Source organism: Lactuca serriola, chromosome 2 (genome assembly GCF_051521515.1).
Source record: "Lactuca serriola cultivar US96UC23 chromosome 2, Lser_US96UC23_V15, whole genome shotgun sequence".
Classification (NCBI taxonomy): Eukaryota; Viridiplantae; Streptophyta; class Magnoliopsida; order Asterales; family Asteraceae; genus Lactuca; species Lactuca serriola.
Window position 1 is genome coordinate 83981091 of NC_136409.1, and position 10918 is coordinate 83992008.

At 32.7% G+C, this 10918-nt stretch overlaps 1 protein-coding gene and 1 pseudogene across 1 annotated transcript; both read right to left on the minus strand.

Moving 5' to 3' along the window:
• Positions 1-617: 617 nt before the first annotated feature.
• On the minus strand, positions 618-2835 carry LOC145089361 (uncharacterized; annotated as a pseudogene).
• A 3221-nt stretch (positions 2836-6056) lies between these two features.
• LOC145086467 (uncharacterized) lies at positions 6057-10272 on the minus strand. Its single transcript, XM_079024227.1, has 9 exons — positions 9250-10272; positions 8945-9160; positions 8746-8873; positions 8581-8647; positions 8322-8396; positions 8168-8257; positions 8017-8064; positions 7831-7945; positions 6057-7733 (listed from the first exon to the last, which is right to left on the minus strand). Exons 1-9 carry the CDS (start codon positions 10018-10020, stop codon positions 6190-6192), a joined length of 3054 nt encoding a protein of 1017 aa, XP_078880353.1. The 5' UTR covers positions 10021-10272; the 3' UTR covers positions 6057-6189.
• Between the last annotated feature and the right edge of the window lie 646 nt (positions 10273-10918).

The window sequence follows — 10918 nt, forward strand, 5'->3', positions numbered from 1 at the left end:
CCAAAATATTTATCAGAAATTGTATGTCTTCTGTGCCATTTGGGCCGAAGCGTTATTGATATTTATCAAGTACTGAAATTGTTAAGTCTCTTTGACTGTATACCTTTGAATCAAGTCACTAATTATTATGGAAAGCTTGTCACATGATTTCACATATGCCTTTGTTTTTCCTCTTTGCTTCTGCCATATTGAATTATGTATATGGTATAACATTATATTGTATCTATTACTGAACTCACTAAGCATCACCGCTTACCCTCTCAATATTTTAATAAATTGCAGACAATAAGCATCCAGTATAGCCATATACTGTCAGAAGAATTAGAATAGTTTATATTATTACTTTTGTATTTAAGTTTTAGTATGTATTAAATTTTACAATATCCTGGGTAGTTTTGTAATAAACTTAAACTTAGTCGGTTTGTATCCAATGTTTTGTAATAAGACCATCTTTGTATAATAAAATATTATTTATGAATATGCATGTAGCATGTTTTGGAGTAATGAGGTGTAGAATTCATGAAAGTATAAGGAGATCTTTCAAAGTATAATGCATTAATTGCTCCCACACACATTCTATATTCGGATTCATTTTTGTGATAATTAAATAAATCAACTTACACATTTTCTTCCAGTTCTTTACCTTCATTGTTAGAGTCACAAATAATGCTTTTAACTTTCTCATAACAAACATAACTAAAACACCCATTATCAACCTCGCTTAATATATCCATAACCAATCTATCTTTCCAAGCTTTTGAAAACCCTTTACACAACCCACTTAAAACAACAAAATCAGACCCAATAGCCTCTCTAACATCTCTTTAAAAACACCAAAAGCACCATCATAATCATCTGTTTATAAGAATGATAAAATTAACATCTCCACAGTATCTTCAATTGGACGACAATTACTTTTCACCATGCTTTTATAAAGTTGAAAACCACGACCCGGATTCTTTCGAGCACATTGGGCTTTAATTAGGGCAGAAAATGTTGAAGAATTTGGTACTAATTTCTGTTTATCAAGTTCTTTAACCAAATAAGCAGCTTTCTTGGTTTTTCCTTCGCTACAAAGTCCCAACAACAATGCGTTATAAGTCAAAATATTAGGTTTGACCCCGGTTCTTATCATTTCTTCAAAAATATGATTACCCTTTTCGATTTTACTTGATTGGGAACATGCAGTGATTAATGTGTTGTAAGTTACTATATTAGGATCCACATTTACTCTTTTCATTTCACGGAAAACTTTAAAAGCATCATGTAGTTTCCCTTCTTTACAGAATCCATGGATTATTGTGTTGTAAGTTATGGCATTTAGGCTTATTCCATTCTTCTCCATTGTAAGTTTCAACTTGATTGCGATTGTTAAAAGGCCTTGGTTGATGTATGCAGTGATCAATGTATTGTAGGAGCAGACAAAAGGGTTCATTCCCATACCTTGCATTTCATCGAACACTTGGACTGCATTCTCTAGTTTCCCTAATTGAACATATGCATTCATCACCATGTTGAGAGTGAACACATTGATTGTGATCTTGGATCTTCTCGTTTGGTTGTAAAATGGTAACGCGATGTCTACTCGATTGAAACTAAGCAGTGAACTCATATACATGTTACATGATTCAATGGTAGGAAGAAATCCATATTCCTTCATACGACAAAATGTATCTGTTGCATTCCTGAACTGCTTCATCTGTGCATACATTTTGAAAAGGGCATCGAAAACACGAGGAATGGAATCACACATTCGATAAGAGTGAAGAACATCATCGAAGAGCTTAGAATGGAGGTTTACATCACAAGAACAAGAACCGATAATCTTCTTTAAAATGGATTCATCTGACACAAATTTACGATTCTTGGTGAGGATGTGGAGGATGATGGAATTTGTTTCGAGGGTGAGTAAACTAGGGTTGTGAAGCTCAATCCATTTGAAGAATTTTAGGGAAATGACATAGTCGTTTTGAAGCTTTAACAGAATTTGTTTCACTCGTAATGAATTAGATTTGGTTAATAATTTATCTAGCTTAGCCCATTCAGAGTGAAGAAGATGACTGTGAGCTATGTTGATGTAATCAAGATCTTGACCTTTGGGTTCAAGGATAGTTCTATGGGGTATGGGAATAGGACTCCATATACTTCTAAGGAGAGTAGAATTAGGGTTTTTCATGGTTGAATCAAGTAGAGTTGAAATGGGATTTTAATTTATATATTTTTAATGGAAAAAAACGGAGAAATAAAATATATGAAATAATAATGATTTTGAACCTGCAAAACTTAAGACGGCCTCTTTACAAGCAATGGCTGTCATCATCATGTGGGACCCATCAAGAGAGTGGACAAAGTTAGGAGGAAAGGTTGTTCTTTGTGTTTTCACAATCACCTTTTATAACCAAAAAAAAGTTACTTTTTTTGCATTTAGCAAAATAAAGAAAAGGTTGCAGATATACCTTATCGGTTTCTCGTTGTAGTGTCAAAACTTGAAGAGATGTCTTAATCTACACATTTCAAAAAAAAACAACAAAAAAGTTTTGGTTCCTATTAGCAAAAAAGCCAAAATACAAGGACTTTACTTGACAATTTGACATACTAAAAGAACTCACAAGATGTCTTCCTAATTTGCGGTATGGTTGAACAACAGGAAGTCCAAGAGGATTTGTCCATTATACTGGATTGTTTTTCACTGCTATAACCTGTCAAAATTTATAAAATCAATAAACGTATTAATCTTATCTTATAAAAATATAAAGTTTATACCTTTGCACAGTCACCAAGCCAATTCATAATACTTCTTGCAGATTCAAACATTGCTAAAAGAAAAAACACCATTAATGACTTGAGTTTCCTCCACCATTAAGCCACATATGAAACCTTAAAGGACTGTTTTGAAGACCTTTTGGAGGGTTCAAAACATGGTCTTTTTATAGAAAAACATCACACAAGAATCCATGAGAATTGGAGCAAAAGAAATCATGAACGAAGATACCAAAGAGAAAATAGAAAGATAATTATTCCACAGTTCTAACCAATCCTTACTCACCAATTACCACATATATGAGAGTGTTCTTAACTATATTTTGACAGCCATCACCCATTAAAAACACACAAAACGTGGTTGGGGATTAATCACATAACATATCAAGGATTGGAAGTAAGAAGAATGAGATTGCTTGAATCCAATCACTAGCAATTGACACATGAAATCAAAAGACGAGTTAAAGCAAGGAACTACCGAATTGTATGAGTCGATTTCGCAGCCTCAACACATCTTCAAGAATCGACACTTGCAGACCCTTTTTCCCCCCTCTCTTCTCAGTTCGAGGTTCTAAAAGGCGTGAGGCGTGGCGTGGCGGCAAGGCCAAGCCTCAAGCTTAACGAGTCATGGCATTTTTCAAGGCGTGATGTAAGGCAGCGATTTTGTATTAATTTATAATTATATTACCACTTAAATATATATATATATATATATATATATATATATATATATATATATATATATATTTATAATATAACTAGTTTTTAGAAGTGTTATATCAACAACAAATAACCAAAAATTAACAAAAAACACAATACTTGTATGTCCGATTAGAAAATGTATAAAAAAAAAAAAAAAAAAAAAAAAAAAAAAAAACGTGTCTCAAACGAAAAAACACGCGCCATGGCGCGCCATATCACTCAATGCCACACGTCATGCCTAACAACAATGTTATGGGGCTTTTCGTAATGGCGACACCGGGCCTCACGCCATGGCGCGACTTTTAGAACACGGGTTCTTCCCTTCTCCACCCTACCTCGCCTTTTTTTTCCTATGCTGTTGTCGAGCGATGCAAAGGATCGATTTTGAGATTACTCCATTAATGCGTGCGTAAAGGCTAGAACAATCGCAAAAAAAACTTTTGGAGGTATCTTCACAAATTAAGTTTCTTGTAATGCCAATTTGGTCCTAGGCTTTGAACTTTTTCTTGTTGGGGGGTTATGGACGAAGTTTTAAGGATTAGTCCCTAGACATTGAACTTTATCCTATCTTTCCTAACCTTAGATACCTTCACAAATTAAGTTTCTTTTAATGCCAATTTAGCCCCCTTCATTACTTCACAAATTATATACTATTGTTTTATATTTAGGGGTGCTCAATTTGACAATAAAAATAATGTTGACAAAAAACCTATTATAGTCTTCTGACCCATGATAAGAGAATAAAAAAATGACTCGTATTTTGAAATTATAAAAAATAGGAAAGTATAAACGATTAAAAATAATCTACTTATTTTTTTAAAAAAAAATATTTTTTGTGGTTTATGCTTTTTAAATTATTTTCTAAGTTAATAAAAATGATAGTTAGTTTTTCATAAATCATATAAATTAATAGTAGTCATTATTGTGAATATCGATATAAATGTACATTATATTTATACTTCAATTTCGATTTATATAACGCTTTAAGTTTTTTTTATTCTTAGATATTAGTCATTTAGATAAAAAGGCTGATAACTAATAGTTACTATAGTGCATTTGTATTAAGTTGTATGTTGAAATCAGTTGAATGAAAAGTCGATAACACATTACAAAAGAAAAAATTACCACTAACCAGCTAAAAAGATAGATAAATGATAGATAAAGAGTGCTTTGTATATATAACTATTTATGTTTTAAATATTGGTATTTACGTTTTAAATATTTATATTGCAGAACTTAATAAAACATATATAGTTTGTCTATAAGGAAAAGTAACCGTGTAAGGATCTCTACCCATCAATAGATATCATTTATTTTTATAAAGCTTAAATTGACTATTTTAATAAAATTAACAAAGGTGTTCCACAAAATATTTAACTTATTATTTTTTTTTCTTTGACAAAAAAATAATTAAAAATGAAAAGTAATTAAGATGTTATATCTTTTATCTATTAATAAATTCTAAACTTATTATTTATTTATCACAATCAATCCGAACATCAACAAAGATTTCATTGTTGTTTCCAAAAAAAGATTAAAGATAAATGGAAGTTCATCTACCCAAACAAAATAAAATACGTAAATTTATAGTTAGAAACATTGAACAAATTAAATTACATTCAATTATTCAATTTCCTATGAACCAAACGCATGAAAGATTACAAAATTGAAGTTACTAATTCTTTAACTATCAATATCCTCAACAGCTAAGAACTCTCAAGTCTCAAATAATCAACTAATATAATTTTTAAACCTCCTCATAATAACACATATAAATAAAAGAACACATATGTGTTCAAAATGGGGTGTGATCTAAATAAAACAACACATATACTTTATACATCAAGATTATACAAGTAATAACTACCAATTTCGATAAAACTAATAATTTATTGTGAAATAAAACTAAAGTTTTCAAAATATTATTATCTTTAATATATAGAGTACAAATCTATCAAGACCAAGAAAACTACAACCCTGATTGCACAACCTTCACGACCCATTCCTCTTTCGTATCTAAAACAGACGTAACCATAAATAGCATTGTACTTTATACATCAAGATTATACAAGTAATAACTACCAATTTCGATAAAACTAATAATTTATTGTGAAATAAAACTAAAATTTGCAAAATATTATTATCTTTAATATATAGAGTACAAATCTATCAAGACCAAGAAAACTACAACCCTGATTGCACAACCTTCACGACCCATTCCTCTTTCGTATCTAAAACAGACGTAACCATAAATAGCATTGTACTTTGTGTATATGGTAGAATATAAACATAAACTTTTGAAAATAAAATAATAAAAAAATCAATTGCTACTTACACAATCTTTATTTCTGCTACTTCAAAACTATTTATAGAGTTAAGCTTAGCAAGCTATATAGATTGGAGTGATTACTTTAAGGATTACGGTCACATAGTAGTTTATATACAAAGTTGATGTCTACATTAAGAAGTGAAACTTATGCCTCTTAAAAATTCAAGAAAGAAGCAATATGCTTTATATAATTGTATAAATGTATAGATATAGATGTATAGAAGTATAGATATAGATAGCATAAATATCAAAGTTTAATTCGATATACATCAAAAACTTTTAAAGCTTTATTGAATATACATTACGAAGTATAACGCATTATTTGCTCCCACACACATTCTGTATTGGGATTCATTTTTGTCATGATTAAATAAATCAACTTACACATTTTCTTCAAGTTATTTACCTTCATTATTAGAGTTACAAATAATGCTTTTAACTTTCTCATAGCGTTCATAACTAAAACACACATTATCAACCTCGCTTAATAGATCCATAACCAATCTATCTTTCCAAGCTTTTGAAAACCCTTTACACAACCCACTCAAAACAACCAAATCAGGCCCAATAGGCCTCTTTAACATCTCTTTAAAAACACCAAAAGCACCATCATAATCATCCGTTTGCAAGAATGATAAAATCAACATCTTCACAGTATCTTCGTTTGGACGACAATTACTTTTCACCATGCTTTTATAAAGTTGAAAACCACGATCTGGGTTCTTTCGAGCACATTGGGCTTTAATTAGGACAAAAAATGTTGAAGAATTTGGTACTAATTTCTTTTTATCAAGTTCTTTAACCACATAAGCAGCTTTCTTGGTTTTTCCTTCGTTACAAAGTCCCAGCAACAATGCGTTATAAGTCAAAATATCAGGTTTGACCCCTGTTCTTATCATTTCTTCAAAAATCTGATTACCCTTTTCGATTTTACCTGATTGGGAACATGCAGTGATTAATGTGTTGTAAGTTATAGTATTAGGATCCACATTTACCCTTTTCATTTGAAGGAAAACTTTAAAAGCATCATGTATTTTCCCTTCTTTACAGAATCCATGGATTATTGTGTTGTAAGTTATGGCATTTGGGCTTATTCCATTCTTCTCCATTGTAAGTTTCAACTTAATTGCGGTTGTTAAAAGGCCTTGGTTGATGTATGCAGTGATCAATGTATTGTAGGAGGAGACAAAAGGGTTCATTCCCAAACCTTGCATTTCATCGAACACTTGGACTGCATTCTCTAGTTTCCCTAATTGAACATAAGCATTCATCACCATGTTGAGAGTGAACACATTGATTGTGATCTTGGATCTTCTCATTTGGTTGTAAAATGGTAACGCGATGTCTACTCGATTGAAACTAAGCAGTGAACTCATATACATGTTACATGATTCAATGGTAGGAAGAAATCCATATTCCTTCATACGACAAAATGTATCTGTTGCATTCCTGAACTGCTTCATCTGTGCATACATTTTGAAAAGGGCATCGAAAACACGAGGAGTGGAATCACACATTTGATAAGAGTGAAGAACAGCATCGAAGAGCTTAGAATGGAGGTTTACATCACGAGAACAAGAACCGATGATCTTCTTTAAAATGGATTCAGCTGACACAAATTTACGATTCTTGGTGAGGATGTGGAGGATGATGGAATTTGTTTCGAGGGTGAGTAAACTAGGGTTGTGAAGCTCAATCCATTTGAAGAATTTTAGGGAAATGACGTAGTCGCTTTGAAGCTTTAACAGAATGTGTTTCACTCGTAATGAATTAGATTTGGTTAATAATTTATCTAGCTTAGCCCAATCAGAGTGAAGAAGATGACTGTGAACTATGTTGATGTAATCAAGATCTTGACCTTTGGGTTCAAGGATAGTTTTATGGGGTATTGGAATAGGACTCCATTTACTTCTAAGGAGAGTAGAATTAGGGTTTTTCCTGGCTGAATCAAGCAGAGTTGAAATAGGATTTTAATTTATATATTTTTATTGGAAAAAAAAAGGAGAAATAAAATTATATGAAATAATAATGATTTGAACCTGCAAAACTTAAGCCAGCCTCTTTACAAGCAACGGTTGTCATCATCATGTGGGACCCATCAAGAGAGTGGACAAAGTTAGGAGGAAAGGCTGTTCTTTGTCTTTTCACCATCACCTTTTATAACCAAAAAATAAAGTTATTTTTCTTGCATTTAGCATAATAAAGAAAAGGTTGCAGATATTAACCTTATCGGTTTCTCGTTGTAGTGTCAAAACTTGAAGAGATGTCTTAATCTACACCTTCCAAAAAAACAACAAAAAGGCTTTGGTTCATATTAGCAAAAAAGTCAAAATACAGGGACTTTACTTGACAATTTGACATACTAAAAGAACTCACAAGATGTCTTTCTAATTTGTGGTATGGTTGAACAACAGGAAGTCCAAGAGAAGCTGTCCATTGTACTGGATTGCTTTTCACTACTATAACCTGTCAAAATTTATAAAATCAATAAACGTATTAATCTTATCTTATAAAAATATAAAACTTATACCTTTGCACAATCACCAAGCCAATTCATAATACTTCTTGCAGATTCAAACATTTCCCCTAACACAGTTAAAGTTGTCTACAAAAAAAAATTCAGAATTTGCATACTCATAAATCATAATAGCATAACAAGATTATTTATTATTTGGGAATATTCTCTAAAGAAAAAATTCAGAATTTGCATCAAATTAGAACAATATTTCATATCAGAAAACAATATATACATAAACAAGATACGAATATATATGCAAAAAAAAACTTACACTTTTCTCAAGTCCTTTTCGAACAAGAGGATCACATTCAGTAACTCCATATCTTCTGCTTCCTCTCCTATATATATAAGATTAACAATCAGCAATGCATCATCGTTACATAAAAAAGGTCAAATAGTAACAAGTAATAAAAATCATAAATGAGGCCATACGTACGGAGTTTCCACAGTTTTAAGAGTGTGTACAAATGCAGGCCTAATATCAGGAGGACAATCTTCACATTGGTCAACAGGAGGTTGTATATAAGCAGTCTCCATTAACAACTGGATTAAACGAGAACCAACCTGAAAAAAGCAACATCCACTATTGAAGATTATCATAATTACCATTTTGCCATCAGGGTTCATATACAAACCTTAACTTGAGCATCCTGACCCCATGGCTTCAACTGATCTTGTTGTTTCACTATGTGTCTTACTTGCTGTAACTTTTTCTTTTTAACTAAATTGGTTACTTTCTTCCTCAGTTTCTGTAATTGTTGCTCGTTATTCACAGCTTCTGAATCATCATCAGGGCTCTCATTTAATGAAGCCTTTCGTTTGGATTTCTCCATGAATCTGTGTATTCTCACCTGATTTTCATATCAGAAAGAAGGAACACTTGAATCCTTGGATGTTGTAAAAAGGGAAGAAAAAAAATCAAAGTTTTGCTGCAACTAACCTCATGTTCAACAGCTTCACCGATATGCAGAGCTGCCTGGACCACCCTAGCGCCACCCTGACCTCCGCCAGTCATCAACAGACCCATTAACTTGTGCATTGTAATTATCGTCATCATATCAGCAGGTAACTGGTCGAATTGTGGAGCATAAGCTCCTCGATTCCTACCTTCCCTGCATAAATCCTGTTCTGAAGCAATGGCGTTCTTCAATGGCTCAAACCAACCAAGAAACAAGGATTTCACATAAGGCAGATTGGGAGCGAGTTTCTGTTCACACATGTCGACTAAAAGTTCCTGATACTCTTTTGCTGCGTTCTCCCATGCTTCTGTCTCTATCTTTATCTGTCGTCTCCTGAGTGCAATGTACTTCCCTTGCCCAATTCCGTTGACTAACCTCGGCTGCTTTTCGTGATCGGAGCAATTAGATTTCATTTCCACCGCTTTAATTTCTTTATTCAAATGGTGTACCATTTCACGAATTTCATCGCTGTCTTCTTCTTCTGTCGAAACAATCTCCTCAGCTGCGGCGGAACTGGCATAACGCTTATAAGACCGATGTAATAAACTGAAAGAAACCCCTAAATTTGTGAAACCGGAATCACCCAAGACGTTGATTCGCCGGAAACCCCGTTCTCCATACGAAGGATTTCGATAAGGGTGAAGCTCTAGCTGTCTAGGTTTTTCGAACAGGTGGGTATCTCTAAAATTAGATTTATCGGCGAATGATTTCAGCTTCTTGACAGAAGCTCGGTTACATACGCTTCTCCACATGCTAGAGTGGAGTGATTTATTTGCAGAAAAATTAATGGGTTTCTAACTATGTACACGGTTGATACAATTTGCAGAGAGATAGATCGAACTAATGATCTGAAAGAAGTCTCTAGTTGTTTGATAAGATGGATGCGAAGGGGTGAATCTAGGAGTGGCGATGAAAGAATCTGACAACATTTGAGGATTTGTGAAGGAGGCAAAGTGACGAAGAGTGGCCGCCTTAAACCCTCGCTAAACCTATTCTCGTTTTTGCCTGCTTTACGAAAGATATTTTATACCTTTTCTTTATTTTTATGTTTTTTTTTGCTTCCGTAGCAAATAAAGAAGGAAAATATCCATTAAGAGGGTGTTTGGGATAGTTTTTAAAAATAAAAAATTTATTAGCTTTTTAGCTTTTTAAAAAATTAATAGGCTAAAAAAGTGTGTGTATTTCAAAAGCGTTTTTTTAAAACAGTTTTTTCGATAGGAAAAAGTAAAGTTTTCAAAAAGCTGGAAAATCCTAGTTTTTTTAGTTTTTTAATCATTTTACTCCTGAAAAATCTGCTTTTCGCATCCAAACACTTTTTAAAACCAGTTTTTCCTAAAAGCTATAAGTTAATAAATATTTTTCTTAAAAATCACTTTTGACATAAAAAAGCTAACCCAAATATACCCTAAATCCGTACTTGATCTTCCTTGTATGTAGCAAATAAAGAAAGTAAAATGACACATTAGAATGATGCATGAAATCAGAACTCTCACCCGAGACATGATGTTTTTGCTACTCCGGACATTGTGTAATATAAGAATTTTGCGTTGTTGTTGTTAAGGATCGGTACAAAGGGTGTCAATTTCATTAAGCTACACTTCCCTACTCCTACGTAAGGTTCAATGGCGGATCCACTATAGATCCCGGGGT